Source organism: Notamacropus eugenii, chromosome X (genome assembly GCF_028372415.1).
Source record: "Notamacropus eugenii isolate mMacEug1 chromosome X, mMacEug1.pri_v2, whole genome shotgun sequence".
NCBI lineage: Eukaryota > Metazoa > Chordata > Mammalia > Diprotodontia > Macropodidae > Notamacropus > Notamacropus eugenii.
The window spans coordinates 52,588,773-52,608,553 of NC_092879.1; the positions used below are offsets into that span (position 1 = coordinate 52,588,773).

Below are 19,781 nucleotides of genomic sequence, written 5' to 3' on the forward strand. Positions count from 1 at the left end.
AACAATGATAACATCACAAAGAGATTGGGCAGAGGAGCAGAGAAGGGATTCCTTGACTACAACCAGGAGAATGAGATACAGAAGTAAACTTCAGCAGCTGAGGCAGATAACTCAAATCCTTTTTCCCCCCAAACTCTCCCAAGTGGAATTTCTTAAAGACACGAGAGAAAATTAATTTAGATCTTTTACTTACTTGTTCTCTTATATAGTTTCTTTCAAAGTCTAATTTGAGGCTTGTTAGATACTGTCGGTATTTATTGAACTCTCTCAAAGTGCATATAACCTAAAGAAGAAAATACAGAAATTGAAAGGTATTATTTCTATAATAGACACTTCCCCCCAAATATAACAGTAACACACTTCAGGGTCAATGGTGAAGGTAACAGTTTTAGACAGCTGTCTATATTGACAAGCAATTCCTATCCCCACAATAGATGAGTGAATGCCCTTAGCTAATAAGGAACATCTGGTGATGATAACAACCACCACACACACACACACACACACACACACACACACACACACACACACACACACACACACACACACTCTCTCTCTCTCTCTCTCTCTCTCTCTCTCTTTCTCTCTCTCTCTCTCTCTCTCGATGAGTAGATTTGTAAAAATGAAACAAAATACCAATGAGAAACTAAACTCAATGCAAATATACTCTACCAGGTTACATTCTGTTCTGGGAACCTTTTCCTTCTAGATTTTTAAAAGAATCCAGAGACGATTCCTCTGAATAGTGCCAATAATGCTCACATCTATAATCGTGGGAAAGCCCTGCAGTGCAGTTGAAAGAAGATATCCTTGGAGTAACTCATCATTTTGAAATGGACCAAAGAGATCATCTAATCCAACTTCCACCTGAGTGGAAGTCAGAGAACTGGAAGGAGACCTGTGCGCTGCAATAAGAAAAGTAGAAAAGAAACCTGCCGCTAATTAGATCGAATTAGATCAGATCTTGCTTGTAATTGAATTCCTGCTTGAGACCTTCACCAGAAAGCTGCCCAGAGCAGTTTCTGTTTGCTCACCAATCTCAGATGCTGATCAAAGGCACCTGGAGGAGATACGGCATTATTCTATTGGAAGAAAAGGCAAAAAGAAAGCAAGCTTTGTTCAGTGGCTGAGCCTCTAACAGCAAAAAGGCATGTCCTGTTGGCAGTAGGTGAGCCATAAAGGACTGAGGACCCAGCTTCAAATCCTGTGGGCAGCAAGGAGAACTGGGAAGTATTCTGTGGAGAGCATGCTATGGTTGTATTTCTGCTAGTAGCAAATAACAGCTGGTCTCTGTCCTAGAACAGATGAACAGACTTAAGGAATAAAGCTCTACACTTTAGGTTTGCAGAGAATGAAATCTCTTTTGAAAAGGGAGGGATAGCCTCAAGGAGGAATTGGAGAAAAATACGTGAAAGAGGCAGTAGGAAATCCCAACCTGAGTGAGGAAGGTGGTGGAAAAATGTGATCCAGAGAAAGAAATAAAGAAGGATCTTTGAATGTTTGGAGCTAAGTAAATAGGGATGGGATTCTTTCCATGGAAGAGAAGACTGGCCCCTGGCTCCTACATGGCCAGGAGGAAGCCACTTCCTGAGTTCTAAGGTTTAATGATGCTCCTCAGGGGCCACGAGGAGAGAGGCATCCAGTAGTGGTCAGAAGGAGCAACAAATGATGCTTGATGCTGCATCTGGCCTTCTGTTGAGAAGTACTGAGGTGCCTACCTGTTGAGCTGACAGGAATCCTAGGCATGGATCCTGGATGGAACAGGGTTGTCTGGAGAGCTGTCCAAAGTAACTGCTCCCTGTCATCCCTGGTGAGTCTCTGTGGACTGATGGAAGAGTCACCAGGAAGACTATGAAAGACTGGCCAAGAAACTGGATCTTGGGGACCCAGCTGGACTTTTCATCATTGCTATTGACTGAAAGTAGGGATTTCAGAAGAGAAAGGTGGATCTGGGGAGTGAACATCCCACTAAGAAGATGTCAGAGAACAGGGTGTGAATTTTTAGGCCACAATTTAAAATATACCTTACTTAGAAGGAACAAAACGGATAAAAGCAGCGGGCAAGTCATAATGCATATGAAAGAGCTCTATCCAGGTGAAGAACACGAGGAGGAAAGCATGGTAGAACACATTTGGTTTGGGCTCAGTGAAGGGAAAAACAAGTGATGTGTTGTTGTGGTTGTAGCATAAATAAAGGTCATTTAGATCAAAATGGGGAGGGGGTGTTGGTTAGAAGAAAACCCTTGGGAAACCTGGCCCAGAAAGAGTGATTGAAGGGAGGTTTCCAAGCACAGACTGTAAAACCTCTGGTCGGTAATGCTGTAGAAGAATTTTTTGTCAGGTACAAGCTGGACTAGATGGCCTACGAGATCCCATGTGACTTTGAATTCACTGAATTTAGTTCAACAAAATATTGAATAAAATCAAATTGAATCTAACCGCCCCTCAGAATCATGAATCATCTAGCCTCAGCCTGAGTACCTCTGGTGAGGAGAATGAAATGCCTCACAAAGCAGCCCAGTCTGTTTATTCTAGAATGGTTTGAGTTGTTGAGAAAGTGTTTTTTTTTTTAAATCAAGCTAACCTCTGTCTTTGGCACTTCTATTGCACTGCTTGGTCTCAATAAAGCTCTCAGGGGCCAAGAAGAATAAGTCTAATTACTCTTTTTGGTAATAGCCCTTCAAATATTTGAAGATGGTGAGTTTTTCCTTTGGTGCTATCTCCCTCCATTACGTGTACTCTTTTCTAGCTTTAAATTGACTGAGATTACAGAAAGACTAATGCCCAAAGAGAAAAGGTAATGTATGAAGTAATCTCAGAGACAATAGGTCAGGATTTGTCTGGTTTCTCTTGACCCAAACATTGGGGCGGGGAGGGGTAATATGTGTAGTCACTCACTAGGTACTTACTACCCAACTGAATAACAGATGAGTGAGCCCTGAGCATCAAGTGTCAACCATGTCAATAAAACATTTATGTGACTAAAAAAAAAGTGACAACCCACTTTGTTATTGCTGGTGATGTGACCTCCTTTCCTTAATTTCTTCAAGATATCTTTACGCTTGTAGTAGCCACTTAAATGAGGGTCATGTAGGTTTTTGTATCTGGTTTCTAGTAGCCGACCATAAGGATCATTTAGGTTAAAACCATAAGAGGGCTGAAAAAGCTGGAAACAGAGTTAAAAATATTAGTGACAGAAGATTGGTAAAATGGCACTTTGAATTAACAGCATTACTGAAATGACATGCACTGAGAATAAAACATGCAACTGAAAGAACTCGGATCAATGCAGTGAACCAATCATAACTGATGGTAATGCCCATCTTCCACCTCTCAGAAGTGGTGGACTGCAAGTGCAGAAAAAGGCATTCATTTCTGACATCACCATTGTGATTTGTTCTGCATGACTACTTATTTGTTTACAAAGAAGGGATCTACTGGGGGTAAGGGAGAGACAGTGATATTAAAAAAGAAAGAAATGGTTTGAGTAAGAACCCTCTGCTTCTTTTCCCTTCTTTCTCCCCACAGAGCTTCTTTCTCCCGTGTAATCACCATCACCATACACTGAGCACTGACCAAAGAGGGAAATGAGAGAAGGGAGAGAGAACAGGACAGGTAGGTAGCTGTTGCCCTCTTCTTTCCCGTCCTCCACTCTGCCTCACCACTGTGGGAAATGATGAAGGGATACCATTGCTACACCTTCATAATCTGAAAATGAACAAGAACCTAGAGTCCACTGTGGTTCAAGAATACAGCGTCCATGAAAACAGAAAGAATAAAAGCCAAATGCCATTGTTAGGAATCAGAGAGTTACCCTGGAATCTCATCCAGAGCAGGAACCTTCATCCCTTCCTTCAGACCTGCTGCCAGGACATGGGCCAAAGAGTTCACACCAGTACGTAGTGGCCTTCCATGTACTGAAGGACCACTTGTCAACAGCATTTTACATGAATAAAATGCGTGCTGCTTTCTTTTTCTCTCTCTCTCTCCTTCTCTGTCTCTCTCTCCTCTTTTCTGTCTCTTTTCTGCTCTGTTTCTCTGTCTCTCTCCTTCTGTTTCACTCCTCTGTTTCTCTCTCCTTTGTCTCTGTCTCCTCTCTCTCTGTCTCTCTCCCCTTCTATCTCTCACCATATCTGTCTCTGTCTTTTCTCTCCTCTCCTCTTTCCTTCTATGTCTCTTTCCCTTTTCTCTGTCTCCATGTTTGTCTGCTCTCCTTATCTCTCCTCTCTCCTTCCCTCTCTTTCTCTGTCTCCTTCTCTGTTTCTGTCTCTTCTTCCCTCTCTCTGTCTCTTCATCACTGTCTCCTCTGTCTCTCTCTGGTCTCTCCCCTTGTCTCTCTCTGCCTCTCTTTTTCTCTATCCTCTGTCTCTGCCTTTCTTTCCTTTTCTTTCTCCTGTCTCTCCTTCTCTGTCTCCTCCTCTCTGTCCTCTGTCTCCTTCTCTCTCTCATCACTCACCTTTTCTGTCTCTTATATCTGTGTCTCTCATTCTCTCTTTTTCTATCTGTCTCTCTCCTCTGTCTCTCCCTCTCTTTTCCTCTCCTCTCTTTCTCCTGTATCTCCTCTTTCTCCTTCCATCTCTCCTTCTCTCTCTCACATTCTCTGCCTCTCCCTCTCTCTCTTTCCTGCTCTCTGCCTCTCCTCCTGTCTCTCTCCTTCTTTGACTCTGCCTCTCTCCTTCTGTCTCTTCCCTCTCTCCTTCTCTGTCTTTCCATGTCTGTTTGTCTCTTCCTCTCTCTCTCCTCTCTCTCTCCTTCTCTGTCTGTCTCTCCTCTGCCTCTTTCTCTCTTCTTCTCTATCTCTTTCCTTTTCTCTCCCTATCTCTGTCTCCTCTCTCTGTCTCCTTGTCTCTATCTTCTTCTCTATCTCTCTCCTTCTGTCTCTCTTTGTCTCTCTCTCGGTCTCTCTGTGTCTCTATCTCTGTCTCTCTCTCTCACGCACACACCCCTCTAAGGATCAAATCTTCAAGTGAATGCTACCCACATCTGCAGTAAGAACCACAATGTAAATGCCACCATCATTCTGTTCACTTTCTAGGAAAGCTGTGATTCATTTTCTGGCCCCACTTGTAAATCAGCCTATTACCAAATGATGTGGGGTTTTTTCACTAGCAGGATGGTGGTGGCGGTGGGTCACAGAGGGTCCTTGGTGGGGGAAAGACAGAAGGAATGAGGTTTCAGGCTCTTCTCCCTTGCTTGCCCAGCAGCAGCAGCAGCAGCAGCAGCAGCAGCCAGACTGTGGAAGATACAGTAAAGGGGCAGTCCTTGCCTGCCTATCCCATTTTCTGGACACCCTGAAGCTTAGGACCCAGCGATGGCAAGTGCAGAAGCAGCTACCCAGTATCCAAGATAAAAGGAAGGGGGTGGGATAAAATTGAAATTTTTTTAAGCACTTGGCTTTGGTTTTAGATTTCCTTAGTTGGGTTTTTAGTTCACTGGTCGGCAACAGCCCCCAATTCACTACCAAACTTTCAGTGAAAATAAAAGAGGGGACATAATTGAGGACTATAGTCCAATTCACAAGTAAGAACTGATATAAATTGCAAGTCACTCTGGGAAGGATAACAATAATAAATGCAGCAATTTGCTGACAGATCTCTCCTTTACTTAGTTCAAAACACTGGTTGTGACAAGGCTATATTTTGTCTTAAGACTAATGACAGACATATTTAGTGAACTAATGTCCTGTCAATATGGTGCAGCTATTGCCAGATCCATCAGATTAGGATCACAGGCTATATGGCAGTTGTCAACTGAAATAATTTGTTTCCTTGAACTGAGTGAGGTCTCCTTACTTTATTACTGTCATTATTGCCTGACACTCCTGGCTTTCAATTCTAATAACTCACATTTCTTTTTTTTTAATTTTATTTTAGACTCCAACACCAGAACACAAATACAGAATACAGAAAGATCCAAAAATATATTACAAGCTTAACTATAACTCACATTTCTAAAGCACTTTAAAGTTTACAAAGCACTTTTCCCACAGTAATCCTGTACAACAGGTACTGCATTATTATCTTCTTGTATTATACTGTAATATCATTCCATTATTGTATTACTCTTACTGCATTACTATCATTTTACAGATGTAGGTAATGAGACTCAGGATAACTGGCTTACTCAGGGTTATATAGAAAATATCTGAACTGGAATTTGAACCCAGGTCTTTGGACATCAAGTTTAGTACACTTTCCCATTAGCCAAGCTACTTCTTAAATCCTCGTCAGCCACATGCTAGTTTGAGGCAACTGAGGACTCTTCATGTTTTGTTCAATTGTAAGTTTCATTGTAATAGATCTTAAATCGAGACCTCTTGTCATGCTGCCATTTTCCTACCATCATGAACAGCCAATGTTGGATCCTTTTTTGTTCCCTGACAGTAATTATGAAGATCAAATGAGATAATATACGCATAAAGTGTTCTATCTGCTAAATACCCTGGGAAGACCCTAGGCAAATCATGATCTAAATGTAAATTAAGGGCCACAGTGTAGGCCAGTGGGAAGAACTTTGGCTGAACATCAGAGTCCTTTGTTCCTAATTTGAGTTCTTTCACTATGACCTCAGGACTCATTAAGAGCCAGAAAGCATAGTGGAAAGAATGTTGGATTTGGGGGTCAAATGTAGGTTCAGGTCCTAATTCAGATGCCTACTAACTGTGATACCAAGAAAGTTACCTCATTCCCTGAGCCTGAAAAACTGAGATAATAATCCTTGAACTCTTTACCTTACAAGTTTATTGGGGAAAAAGTGCTTCGTAAACTCTAAAATGCTAGAGAAACGATGGTTACTATTTAGTCCAATCCCTTCCTTTTATAGGCAAGGAAATTGAGGCTCAGAGAAGTTAAATGATTTGTCTGAGGTCACAGAGTTAGCAAGTAGGAAGTCTGGACAGAAAAACTAGTATTTCTCTGATGAATAATAGCTAACAAAGATGCAAGGGCTCACAAAGCACTAGATGAACATTCTCTTGGTTGATCCTTACACCATTCCTATGAAGCAGATGCTGGGGGGGGGCAGTACCCTTTAGTCCTCAGTGACTAAAGTGAGCAGCTTGCAACTGTCTACTGACAGGCAGCCTTTGCAGTTAGGAAGCTGGGAAAGGCTGCTCTTGACTAAGTGGTTCTGTTGATGCAGATGGAGGCTGGTTGCCTGGAGACCATCAGAACTTTGAGGCTGAGTTCTGGGCACTGGGCAGTTAACCTCATAGAAAGGATATGGGTGCTGAGCATTAGGTGGGATGGGAGAGCCTGCTCGGTCACGTGACCACAACTTGTGGATTAAGAGTCTTTTTTTGACTGGGAGGAAGGTGGTCTTGCTCACTTTATTACAGTCATCATTGCCTGACGCTCTTGACTTTCAATTCTAATAACTCATATTTCTTTTTTTAAATTTTATTTTAGACTCCAACACCAGAACACAAATACAGAATATAGAAAAGAACCAAAAATGTATTATAAACTTAAATATAACTCACATTTCTAAAGCACTTTAAAGTTTACAAAGCACTTTCCCCACAGTAATTGCACTATTACCTTATTGCATTATATCGTCATATTATTCTTTTCTACTCTAACTTTAGGATGGGCCTGAGGAAGATAAGATCAGGGTGTCGGGATGCCCTGGGGCTGAGAGGTGAAGGACAGAGGTTTTGTATGAACATTCTAAGTCTGCCTAGGGTATTTAGCAGTGTTAGATAGTTGTGTGCCTGCCTACTTGCTCTGTTTATTAAGGGTTACAAAGTGCTTCATCTCATTTGAATCTCCGGACATTCCTGAGGAGGAATGCTATCACTCCCTCTGTTTTACAGACAGAGAAACTGAAGTTCAGAGAGTAACTTGTCCAAGGTCACAAAATTATTAAGTATTTGAGGTAGGACTCAAATTCTAGTCTTTCTTACCTGAAAGAAGAAAAGATTTTCTCGTAATACCTAAATTAAATAATCAGATCTGAAGAAATAAAGCATCAATTGTATCTGATTCTTTGAATTACATGAGTTTACCGGAGGCTTTACTGGAAATAGAGTTTAAGTAGTTTTCCTAAAATTCCAAAGAAACCAAGGAGGGTTGAGAACCTACACTTCCTATCCCATGGTTTGATATTCCCCCCAACTACCACACCTGATTTTACTTTACGGCTCGTGCTAGGTGGCACAGTCAGTAAGCGGGGATCTCATGACTGGCACATCATCTCTGGACTGGGTTTGGGAAAGTGCCTGTTTACCATTATTTATAGAAATGATTTTACCTTTTCATTTAAATTTGTCGTGTAGAATAAAGTATTACTTCCTGGGATCAGAGGCAGCTTGACGCCAAGAGGCAGATCCAGCAGTTGAGCAGCTCCTACTCCTTGAAACTGCATTTTGTGGGGGACCTGTCAGAAAAGAATAGTCTTAGTGGATGGTTTGTAGAAGAAATGAAACATTTGGCACTTCAGTGAGCTCCCAGTTCTGAATGCATCATGGTATCAGGGGGCATACGTACAATCAAGTCTTAGGAAGCGAGCAGAAAGGGCATCGAGTACAACCTCCATTCCGTGTAGGAATCCCTTTTACTGTGTGTAGGGGGGGGAGTACAGCCTGTGCTCGTTAGAGGACATCCAGGCCAACCTCCCACCAAGAACAGCAACACCTCATATAGCATTAGTGGGGTGGGAGGGATCATCTGGCTTTCATTTGGTTACTCTCTGGACCTGTCCCCTGGTGAGGGGCTTCCCTTCACAGCATCCTTGATGGGTATATGTCATCCCCACCATTTCTCCAACACCAGGAGGTTCACTACTTATGGGAGGCAGCCCATTCTAACTGCTCATCTTAAGTTTTCAAAAGAGAGTATCAGATGCAGCTGGCCTGGCTGGGGCAAGGGGAGCAGCCTCTCAAACCAAGGCCCTGGAAGTGCTCATGGTATGAGCAGGGGAGTCCTAGCCTCAGACTGCAGCTACATCTTCTGTCCCTTCTACACTCATTACAGGCCTCTACAGTCAAACAGTACTAGAATGCTGCCAAATAACTAGAAATGGTCGTTTTAACTTAGTTATATTAGCAGGAGATTGGGTGCTAAGGGAGGTGTCATTTTCTCTGGTCTACTTCAATATATTTCGGTAGGGTCTGATTACTGCCTAGGATGAAAAATCTCCTAACTACACTTCTGGTCACATCCCTAATTGAACATGTTCAGTCTTGTTCTGTGGGCCATACTGGCCATGGGGTTTTCTTGGAGTGGTTCACCATTTCCTTCTCCAGTGGATTAAGACAAGCAGGTTAAGTGATTTTCCCCAGATCACACAGCTAATAAGTGTCTGAGGGTGGATCTGCACTCAGGTTTTCCTGACTTCACTGAGCCACCTAGCTGCCTCCTGTAGAACATGACACTTTTCTATAAAGGGAAGGGGCAATGAGACATATAGCTCACACAAAGAATTATAATCTAAGATTGAAAGACTGAGGCTTTGCTGGTTTTCCCTTTGGTGGCTATAATTTTATTTCCCCTTTCTTTGTGGGTGTGAACATGTTAGTCCATCTGTCAGCATCCCCCACTCAAGTGGGACTGCCTGGGCAGGCTGGGCCAGGCTACTTGTGGACAGTCCAACTTGTTCAGAAGTTTGGGCTTACAATGAGTTGGAATCTGACTCTGCCACTTTTACCCATTTTCCCCAGTTCTGTCCTCTAGGGTCAAGTTGGCAGCCCTGCAGACATCTGAGGACAGGAATCATTTGTTCCACTTAAAACTGTTTCCTTTCTCTAGGCTAAACACCCCCAGCTCCTTCAACCTAGCTTTGTCTGCCAGGGTTTCCAGCCTAGTTTAAGCTATACTTATAGGATGGGTATCCTCTACCAGATTCCTGAAAATCTCCAGTAATGTGGGGACCTACTATTTCATTTTTAGACAGTTCTGATTGTGCGCTACATGCCTCTTTCACAGTAGGGGTTCCACATTATGGGAATGTAGGAATTAGAACTGGAAAGGATCTCACAGATCACCTAGTTTATACCCTTCATTTTATAGATGAAGAGACAATTTAGAGGTATGGGGAGAGACTGAGGGCAGACCTTGGACCAATGGGCAGAAGATATCAACTCAGTGTATGGGAAAATTCCTTAACTATGAGAGCGGTCCAATACTGGGCCGCATGGGGAGGGGAGGTCCTCTGGCCGAGGCAGAATGACAACTTGGACTGCTTGAGAGAGAATTCTTGCTCACTTATGGATTGGGCTAAATGGGCCATGAAGAGCCTTCCAGTTCTAAGATACTTGGTCTCAAAATAATGAAGTGACTTGGGAGCTTAGTAGGACTTAGAACTTGAAAGTACCTCAGAGAGACAAATTGAGGCCTAAGTCCCTGCAGAGATCAACAGTCCCAGAGAGGTTAAAAGGGACATCAGAAGCAATCAAGTTCAATCCCCTGATTTTACAGGTAAAGAAACTGAGTCCCAGGGAGGGAAAATAACCCACCCATGATTACACAGCTACTAACTGGGCAGATCTGAACTCAGGACCTCTGACTCCAACTCCAAATCTCTATAGATGCTGTAGCACCACCAGAATGGGGGGGAGGGGGTGATCCTGACCTTCCCTCAGTCTCCTCACCTCTTCCCTTCAGGCCATTCCTGCCACTCCTTTTTACTGGCCCACTCACACCACTAAAATGGCTATGGAGCCCAGGGGACCACGAGTGGGGCCCAAGGCAGTTCAGAGTGAGGTTAGACAGTGGCTAAGGCCCTGAGCATATGGCTCCCTGGGTTTGGGTAAGCCTTTGGACCAGGGCTGGGGACTTTCAGGATTTGGGTGGGAGCCTTCCAGGTTAGGAGGGGTGCTTTGGAGGTTTGGGGGCAAGGCCTTCAAGGTTTGGGGACCCCTCATGCTTTGGGGCAGGACCTTAAAGCTTGAGGCAAGGTCCTGGGGCCCAAGGCAGGACCTTAGAGATTTGGGGTGGGGCCGTGGAGTTTGGGACAGGGCCTGGAGGAGGGCCCTTGGGATTGGGGGAATCCCTGGGGCTTTAGGGCATGGTCCTAGGGCCACAGGTGTGACTCCAGGTGTTTTGAATAGTGCCTTCAAGGTTTGGGGAGCAGGGTACTTGGAGTTTGGGGGGGTATAGGTTTTGGGGAAGATCTTCAGCATTTGGGGGTGGACTCTCATATTGGAGACCTCAGTTTGGGCTTTGGGGCAGAGCTTCAAGGTTTGGGGCAGATCTTCAGGGTTTGGGGGTGGCCCCTCAGACTGAGCTTTGAGGCAGAGCTTTGAGTTGTGGGGAGGGCCCATGAGGTTTTGGGACAGCCCCTCAGTTTTGGGGGACCTCAGTTTGGGCTATGGGGCATAGCTTTGAGTTTTGGAGAGGGCCTGCGCAGTTTGGGAGGGCCTGTGGGACTTGGGGGCAGCCCCTCAAGTTTAGGGGACTCAGGTTGGGCTTTGGGGCAGAGTTTTGAGATTTTGAGTGGGCCCATGAGGTTTGGGGGAAGCCCCTCAGGTTGGGGGGGATCTCAGTTTGGGCTTTGGGCAGAGCTTTGAGGTTTGGGGAGAACCCATGGGGTTTGGGGGCAGCCCCTCAGGTTGGGGGGGGATCTCAGTTTGGGCTTTGGGCAGAGCTTTGAGGTTTGGGGAGAACCCATGGGGTTTGGGGGCAGCCCCTCAGGTTGGGGGGGATCTCAGTTTGGGCTTTGAGGCAGAGCTTTGAGTTTTGGGAAGGGTCTGTGGGGTTTGGGGAGGGCCTGTAGGGCTTGGGGGCAGCTCCTCAGGTTGGAGGGACCTCAGTTGGGCTTTGGGGCAGAGTTTTGCGTTTTGAGGAGGGCCTGTGGGTTTTCGGGGGGGCCCCTCAGTTTGGGCACTTGGGCAGCGCTTTCAGGTTTAGGGAGGGCCTATGGGGTATATGGGTGGCCCCTCTGGTTAGGGGGGGGTCTCAGGTTGGGCTTTGGGGCAGAGTCTTGAGATTTAGGGCAGACCTCTGTGGTTTGAGGGCCTCAGGTTGGGCTTTGGGATGCAGCCTCAAGGTTTGGGGAGGGTCCATGGGGTTTCAGGGAAGCCCCTCACATTGGAGGGATCTCAGGTTGGGCTTTGGGACAGAGCTTAGATGTTTGGGGAGGGCCTGTGGGGTATGGGGGTGGCCTCTCAGGTTGGGGGGGATTTTAGGTTATACTTTGTGGCAGAGTTTTGAGGTTTGGGGATGGCCCATGGTGTTTGGGGGCAGCCCTTCATTTTGGGGGGCTCAGGTTGGGCTTTGGGGAAGAGCCTCAAGATTTCAGGAGGGTCTGTGGGGTTTGGGGGCAGCCCCACGGTTTGGGGACCTCAAGTTGGGCTTTGCAGCAGAGCCTTAAGATTTGGGGGGGAGTTGGGTTTATGGGTGGCCTCTCAGGTTGGGGGACCTCCAGTTGGGCTTTGGGGCAGACCTTCAAGGTTTGGGGGGAACCATGCGTTTTGGGGGCAGCCTCTAGGGTTGGGTGGGCCTCAGGCTGGGCTTTGAGTCAGAGCTTTGACATTTGGGGCAGATCTTCAGGGGTCTGGGGGTGGCCCCTCAGGTTGAGGGGCCTCAGGTTGGGCTTTGGGCAGAGCTTTGAAGTTTGCATAGGGCCTATACGGTTTAGGGGCAGTCCCTCAGGTTAGGGGGACCTCTGGTTGGGCATTAGGGCAGAGCTTTGAGTTTGGGGAAGGGACTGTGGGGTATGAGGGTGGTTGCTCAGGTTGGGGGAGTCTTAGGTTGCGCTTTGTGGCAGAGCTTTGAGGTTTGGGGACAGCCCTTCAGGTTGTGGGGTCTCAGGTTGGGCTCTGGGGCAGAGCCTTGATGTTAGGGGAGGGTTCATATGATTTGAGGGCAGCCCCTTAGGTTGGGGGAGCATCAGTTTGGGCTTTGGGGCAGAGCTTTGAGGTTTGGGGAGAGCCTGTACGGTCTAGGGGCAGCCCCTCAGGTTGGGGGGGCCTCAGGTTGGACTTTGTGGCAGAGCTTTGAGTTTTGGGGAGGGCCTGTGGGGTTTGTGGGTAGCCCCTCAGGTTGGGCTTTGAGGCAGAGCTTTGAGTTTTGGGAAGGGTCTGTGGGGTTTGGGGAGGGCCTGTAGGCTTTGGGGGCAGCTCTCAGGTTGGGGGGGCCTCAGGTTGGACTTTGTGGCAGAGATTTGAGTTTTGTGGAGGGCCTGTGGGGTTTGAGGGTGGCCTCTCAGGTTGGGCTTTGAGGAGGGGCCTCGAGATTTGGGGAGGGCCTGTGGGGTTTGGGGGCAGCCCCTCAGGTTAGAGGGGATCTCATTTTGGGCTTTGGGCAGAGCTTTGAGGTTTGGGGAGAACCCATGGGGTTTGGGGGCAGCCCCTCAGGTTGGAGAGCTCTCAGTTTGAGCTTTGGGGTAGAGCCTTGAGGTTTGGAGAGGGCCTGTGGGGTTTCGGGGAAGTCTCTCACATTGGAGGGATCTCAGGTTGGGCTTTGTAGCAGGGCTTTGAGGTTTAGGGAGTATCTTTGGGGTTTTGAGGGAGGGCCTGAAGTTGGGCTTTGGCATTTGGGGAGGTCCCATGGGGTTTGGGGGAAGCGCTTCAGGTGGGGGGGGGGTCTCAGGTTGGGCTTTGAGGTAGAGTCTTGATGTTTGAGGAGGATTCGTGTGCTTTGAGTCCAGCCCCTTAGGTTGGGAGGGGGCTAAGTGTGGGGTTTGGGGCAGAGTTTTGTTTTGGTTAGGACCTGTGGGGTTTGGGTACGGCCCCTAAGATTGGGGAGACCTCAGGGTGGGCATTGGGGCAGAGCTTAGGTGATTGAGGAGGTCAGTAGGGTTTGGGGGCAGCCCCTCAAGTTGGGGGGCCTCCGGTTGGACTTTGGGGTAGAACTTTGAGGTATGGGCAGGGCCTGTGGGGTATGGGGGTGGCCCTACTGGTTGGGGGGGTGTCATGTTGGCCTTTGTGGCAGTTTTGAGTTTTGTGGAGGGCCTGTGGTTTGAGGGTGGCCTCTCAGGTTGGGCTTTGAGGAGGGGCCTGGAGGTTTGGGGAGGGCTAGTGGGGTTTGGGGGCAGCCCTTCAGGTTGGGGGGATCTCAGTTTGGGCTTTGGGGCAGAGCTTTGAGTTTTGATTAGGGCCTGTGGAGTTTGGGGGCAGCCCAACTGGTCTGGAATATCAAGTTGGGCTTTGGGGCACAGCCTTGAGATTTGGGGGGGTTTCTGGGTGGGCCTTCAAGGTGGGGGAACCTCTGGTTGGGCTTTGGGACAGAGCTTCGACATTTGGGGCAGACCTTCAGGGGAATGGGGGGGGTGGCCCCTGAGGTTCGGGGGACCTGAGGTTGGGCTCTGGGGCAGAACTTTGAGGTTTGAGGAGGGCCCTTGAGCTTTGGGTGTGGCTCCTCAGGTTGGGGGGACATCAGGTTGGGCTTTGGGGCAGAGCTTTGAGGTTTGGGGAAGGTCCATGGTTTGGGGGCAGCCCTTCAGGTTGGGCTTTGGGGCAGATCCTTGAAGTTTGGGGAAGGTCTGTCAGGTTTGGGGGCAGCTCCTCAGGTTGGGCTTTGGGGCAGAACTTCGACATTTGGGGCAGACCTTCAGGGGTCTTGGGGTGGCCCCTCAGGTTGGGGGACATCAGGTTGGGCTTTGGGGCAGAACTTTGAGGTCTGGGGAGAAACCCATGGGGTTTGGGTTTTTAAGGCAGAGCCCCTCAGGCTGGGTTTTAAGGCAGAGCTTTGAGATTTGGGGCAGATCTTCAGGGATTTGGGGGTGGCCCCTCAGGTTGGGGGACATCAGGTTGGGCTTTGGGGCAGAACTTTGAGGTCTGGGGAGAAACCCATGGGGTTTGGGTTTTTTAAGGCAGAGCCCCTCAGGCTGGGTTTTAAGGCAGAGCTTTGAGATTTGGGGCAGATCTTCAGGGATTTGGGGGTGGCCCCTCAGGTTGGGGGACATCAGGTTGGGCTTTGGGGCAGAACTTTGAGGTCTGGGGAGAAACCCATGGGGTTTGGGTTTTTAAGGCAGAGCCCCTCAGGCTGCGTTTTAAGGCAGAGCTTCGAGGTGTGGGGCAGACCTTCAGGGTTTGGAGGTGGCCCCTGACGTTGAGCTTTGTGGCAGAACTTTGAGGTTTCTGGAGGGCCTGTGGGGTATAGGGCTGCCCCTCAGGTGGGGGGGCTCAGGTTGGGCTTTGATCTGGAGCTTTGAGGTTTGGGGAGGGCCCATGCAGTGTTGAGGCGGTCCCTCAGGTTGGGCTTTGGGGCAGAGCTTTGAGTTTAGGGGAGAGTCTATGGGGTTTGGGGGAAACCCCTCTGGTTGGGGGGGGGTCTCAGGTTGGGCTTTGGGGTGGAGCCTCGAGGTTTGCAGAGGGCCCATGGGTTTTGGGGGAAGCCTCTGTGGGTGGGTGGGCCTCAGGTTGGGCTTTGGGGCAGAGCTTTGAGTTTTGGGGAGGGCTCATGGAGTTTGGGGGCGGTCTCTCAGATTGGAGGGAACTCAGATTGGGCATTGGGGCACAGGTTTGAAGGTTGGGGAAGGTCCATGGTATTTGGGGGGCCTCTCTGGTTGAGGGGGCCTCAGGTTGGACTTTGGGGTAGAACTTTGAGGTTTGAGGAGGGTCTGCGGGGTTTGGGGGCAGTTCCTCAGGTTGGGCTTTGGGGCAGAGCTTTGAGATTTGGGGTGGGCCTATGGAGTTTGGGGGCAGCTCCTCTGGTTGTGGAGGGCCTCAGCTTGGACTTTGGGGAAGAGCCTTGAGATCTGGGGCAGACCTTTGAGGGTTGGGGGTGGCCCCTAAGGTTGGGGGGCCTCAGGTTGGGCTTTGGGGCAGAGCCTCGAGGTTTGGGGAAGGCCTGTGGAGGTTGGGGGCAGTCCCTCAGATTGGGGGGAACTCAGATTGGGCATTGGGGCAGAGGTTTGAAGAGGGCCTGTGGGGTATGAGGGTGGCCCCTCAGGTTGGGGAAGCCTCAGGTTGGGCTTTGGGGCAGAGTTTTGACGGTTGGGGAAGGCTCATGGTGTTTGGGGGGGCTTCTCTGGTTGAGGGGGCCTCAGGTTGGACTTTGGGGTAGAACTTTGAGGCTTGAGGAGGGCCTGTGGGGTTTGGGGGCACCTGCTCTAGTTGGGGGGGCCTCAGGCTGGGCTTTGGGGCAGAGCCTTGAGGTTTGGGGAGGGCCTGTGGGGTTTGGGGGTAGCCCATCAATTTGGGGGGATCTCAGGTTGAGCTTTGGGGCAGAGCTTTGAGATTTGGGGTGGGCCTGTGGAGGTTGGGGGCAGACCCTCTGGTTGGGGGGGCCTCAGGGTGGGCTATGGGGCAGAGCTTTGAGGCTTGGGGAGGGCTTGTGGTGTTCTGGGGTGGCCCCTCAGGTTGGGCTTTGGGGCAGATCTTTGAGGTTTGGGGAGGGCCCTTGGAGTTTGGGGGTAGCCCCTCAGGTTGAGGGACCCCAGGTTGAGATTTGGAGCAGAGCTTTGAGATTTGGGATGGGCCTGTGGAGTTTGGGGGCAGCCCCTCTGGTTGGAGGGAACTCAGGTTGGGCTTTGGGGTGGAGCCTCAAGGTTTGGAGAGGGCCCATGGGGTCTGGGGGAAGCCTCTCAGGTTTGGAGTGGTCTCAGGTTGGGCTTTGGGCAGAGCTTTGAGGTTTGGGGAGGGCCTATGGGCTTTGGGTGTGGCTCCTCAGGCTAGGGGGACATCGGGTTGGTATTTGGGGCAGTGCTTTCAGGTTTGGGGAGGGCCTGTGGGGTACAGGGGTTGCCTCGTGGGGTTGGGGGGGGGTCTCAATTTGGGCTTTGGGGCAGTGTTGAGATTTATGGCAGACTTTCAGGGTTTAGCGGTGGCTTCTCAGGTTGGGGGGGCCTCAGGTTGGGCTTTGGGTGGAGCCTCAAGGATTGGGGAGGGTCTGTGCTGTTTGGGGGCAGTCCCTCAGGTTGGAGGGACCTCAGGTTGGGCTTTGGGGCAGAGATTTGAGTTTTGGGGAGGCCCTGTGAAGTTTGGGGGCTGTCCCTCAAGTTTGGGGTACTCAAGTTGAGCTTTGGGGCAGATCTTTGAGGTTTGGGGAAGGCCTGTGGGGTTTGGGAGCAGCCCCTCTGGTTGGGGGGACCTCAGATTTGGCTTTGGGACAGAGATTTCAGATTTGGGTTGGGCCTGTGGAGTTTGGGGGCAGCCCCTCTGGTTGGGGGGGCCTTAGATTTGGCTTTGAGGTGGAACCTCAAGTTTTGGAGAGGGCCTGTGGGGTTTCCAGGAGTCCCCTCTTGTTGGAGGGGTCTCAAGTTGGGCTTTGGGCAGATCTTAGGTTTGGGGAGGGCCAGTAGGGTTTGGGGGCAGCCCCTCAGGTTGGGGGGACCTCAGGTTGGGTTTTGGGGCAGAGTTTAGATGTTTGGTAAGGGCCTGTGGGGTATGGGAGTGGCCCTCCTGGTTGGGGGGGGGCATCCGGTTGGGCTTTGGGGCAGAGATTTGAGTTTTGGTGGAGGCCCTTGGAGTTTGGGGGCTGCCCCTCAAGTTGGGGGTCCTCAGGTTGAGCTTTGGGGCAGAGCTTTGAGGTTTGGGGAAGACTTGTGGGGTTTGGGGGCAGCCCCTCCAGTTGGGGGGACCTCGGGTTGGGCCTTGGGGCAGAGGTTTGAGGTTTCTGGAGGGCCTGTGGGGTATGGAGGTGGCTCCTTAACTTGGGGGCCCTCAGGTTGGGCTTTCGGGCGGAGCCTCCAGATTTGGGGTGGGCCTTCTGGGTTTGGGGGGGCCCCTCAGGTTGGGCTTGGGGGCGGAGCCTCGAGCTGTGGGCGGGGCACCCCAGGGGGCGGCTCGGGTTGGGCTTGGGGGCGGAGCCTCGAGCTGTGGGCGGGGCACCCCAGGGGGCGGCTCAGGTTGGGCTTGGGGGCGGAGCCTCGAGCTGTGGGCGGGGCACCCCAGGGGGCGGCTCAGGTTGGGCTTGGGGGCGGAGCCTCGAGCTGTGGGCGGGGCACCCCAGGGGGCGGCTCGGGTTGGGCTTGGGGGCGGAGCCTCGAGCTGTGGGCGGGGCACCCCAGGGGGCGGCTCAGGTTGGGCTTGGGGGCGGAGCCTCGAGCTGTGGGCGGGGCACCCCAGGGGGCGGCTCAGGTTGGGCTTGGGGGCGGAGCCTCGAGCTGTGGGCGGGCCCCGCGGGTTCTGGGGCGGGCGCTCACCTGGCCGCACGGCTGGCTGTCCCCCGCCAGGTGGCTGGCGGCAGTCTTGGTGGCGGCGGCATCCGCAGCCTTCTTGCAGGCGCCCAGGTAGAACTCCATGGCTCCCTAGGGCGGGATCTGGGGCGGGCGCAGTGTCCCCGCCTCCGTGGCCGCCTTTTCCGCCACTCTCCGGACCTCGGCCGCCCCCTGGTGCTCCTTCCCTGGCGCCCAGGTCGCTCCGTCTCCTCGCCGCTCCCTCCCCTCCCTGAGACCGGACTTCAAAGCCGGCTCGCTGCCTTGACAACCGTTCTTAATCCGGACGAGAGTTCCAGACACACACGTTGCCTGGCAGCGAGGAAGCAGCCCCTCCCCTCAAGCTCAATGGGGAGAGTCCGCGTACGTACGTACGTGGGTACGTGGGGGGGAGGGGCGGGGAAGGCTGAGGCCAGATGAGGAGGAAGGCGGGGGGGGCGGGGAAAAAAACGAAGGGTTGGGACTGGTGGGTGTCAGGAATTGGGAGGGGTTCCCTTAGGGGGCCAGTGCAAAAACTCATGTGCTTGTTCTAAGCAAGACCCCCCTTCTGAACAATACAAAGCCAAAGTCATCCAGCGCCTGGACCAGTTGCCCTTGTTTCCCAAGGGGTCAGAAGGTTTGGATGGGGAACCCCCCCCAGACGAACCCCTGCTGGTCTCCCGGATCCCAAGCGTCCTCCCTCAGACCAGAAGGAAGAAAGGGCCCTGGGAGGCTGCCAGAGGTTCACGGGCTCTTCGCTCTAGGGCTGCGAGGCAGAGGCTGCCCTCCGGCCCAGCCCCCTCATTCTGCAGAAACAGAGGTGAAGGGGCGGTGCAGGAGAGTTTGGTGTGTTCTTTACAACCGTGGGCCTTAGGCTTTGGGCACTTGGGTGTCTCTCAAGGAACTTCATCCGGCCCAGCTGTTTTTAGTTACTTCTTTTGTGTTGATAAGCATTGGTTTCTGAAATAGTTCTAACTTCCAAGTGAGTGTCTGATACTGTCCTCCGAAGCCATCATCCTTTTTAAGAATGTCATTTATTCTTAGCTCTTTGACCCTGAGCAAGTGAGTCACTTCAACCTGTGTGCCTCCGTTTCCTCCTCTGTCAAATGAGCTGGAGAAGGAAATGGCAAACCAGCAGCTCTGAAAAAAACCCCAAATGCTGCCAAGAACCGTAGGACACAACTGTAAAACACCAGCACCAACAACTCATTTTCAGAAAAATGCATTTCTGGGTATCCCAAAGCACCAGAAATCCTTACCATGGAGAGGTTGTTGTCCTGTCCGATCCTACTGGTCACTCCAGGGAATCAACGTAGTGTAGAAGTGAGCCTGGGATCTCAAAGGGATGCTAGTAGAGCCCAAGATCTTCTAGGCCTGAGTGGGGTACACATATACTCTTTTGAGGGGAGGTTTCGGGTTTCTTTCAAAGTAAAAGGATAATTATTGGAACCTCCAAAGAGAGAGAGGATTAGGAAATAATACTTGTACACCGCCCCCCCCCCCCCCAGGGGTGTGTGGGATTCTTGATGAGCCATTAGAAGGCAATTAGAGAGATCTGAGACCAACTAGAGGTCATAGGACATGTCATGGGGACTCAGCAGGGGGTGGATCCAGAAACTCGTAGAGGGAGATGTTCAAGCCTTGGGGAGTCAGGAGGGGGAAATTTTAGATTCCTGAATAGAACAAGGACATGGAGATTGTAGTTGTTCGTTGGGGAGAGACTTGTGGGGAACGGCTATGAGATTCTTGGGGAGTTCATAGAG

General features: G+C 50.5%; 2 protein-coding genes across 9 annotated transcripts in view; one reads left to right on the plus strand and one right to left on the minus strand.

The window, feature by feature from the left end:
- LOC140515491 (uncharacterized) overlaps positions 1-7,965 on the plus strand; it is a 497,421-nt gene extending 489,456 nt beyond the window's left edge. For 2 of the 3 annotated variants that reach the window (XM_072626239.1, XM_072626238.1), the window contains exon 2: positions 3,529-5,172. In XM_072626239.1, coding sequence (XP_072482340.1) covers positions 3,948-4,970 — 1,023 coding nt within the window. In that variant the 5' untranslated portion in view covers positions 3,529-3,947 and the 3' untranslated portion in view covers positions 4,971-5,172. Of the gene's footprint in view, positions 1-3,528; positions 5,173-5,201 lie in introns of those variants that run through there. The other variant, XR_011971045.1, reaches the window with a different exon arrangement.
- Positions 1-18,421, minus strand: part of LOC140515481 (fibrous sheath-interacting protein 2-like) — a 100,576-nt gene extending 82,155 nt beyond the window's left edge. For 2 of the 6 annotated variants that reach the window (XM_072626193.1, XM_072626191.1), the window contains exons 1-4: positions 18,028-18,410; positions 8,251-8,376; positions 3,005-3,166; positions 194-283 (exon numbers count right to left, since the gene is read on the minus strand). In XM_072626193.1, the coding sequence (XP_072482294.1) occupies positions 194-283; positions 3,005-3,166; positions 8,251-8,376; positions 18,028-18,126 (477 nt within the window). In that variant the 5' untranslated portion in view covers positions 18,127-18,410. Of the gene's footprint in view, positions 1-193; positions 284-3,004; positions 3,167-8,250; positions 8,377-18,027 lie in introns of all 6 variants that reach the window. The other 4 variants (XM_072626197.1, XM_072626196.1, XM_072626195.1 and 1 more) reach the window with 3 other exon arrangements.
- Positions 18,422-19,781: the final 1,360 nt, after the last annotated feature.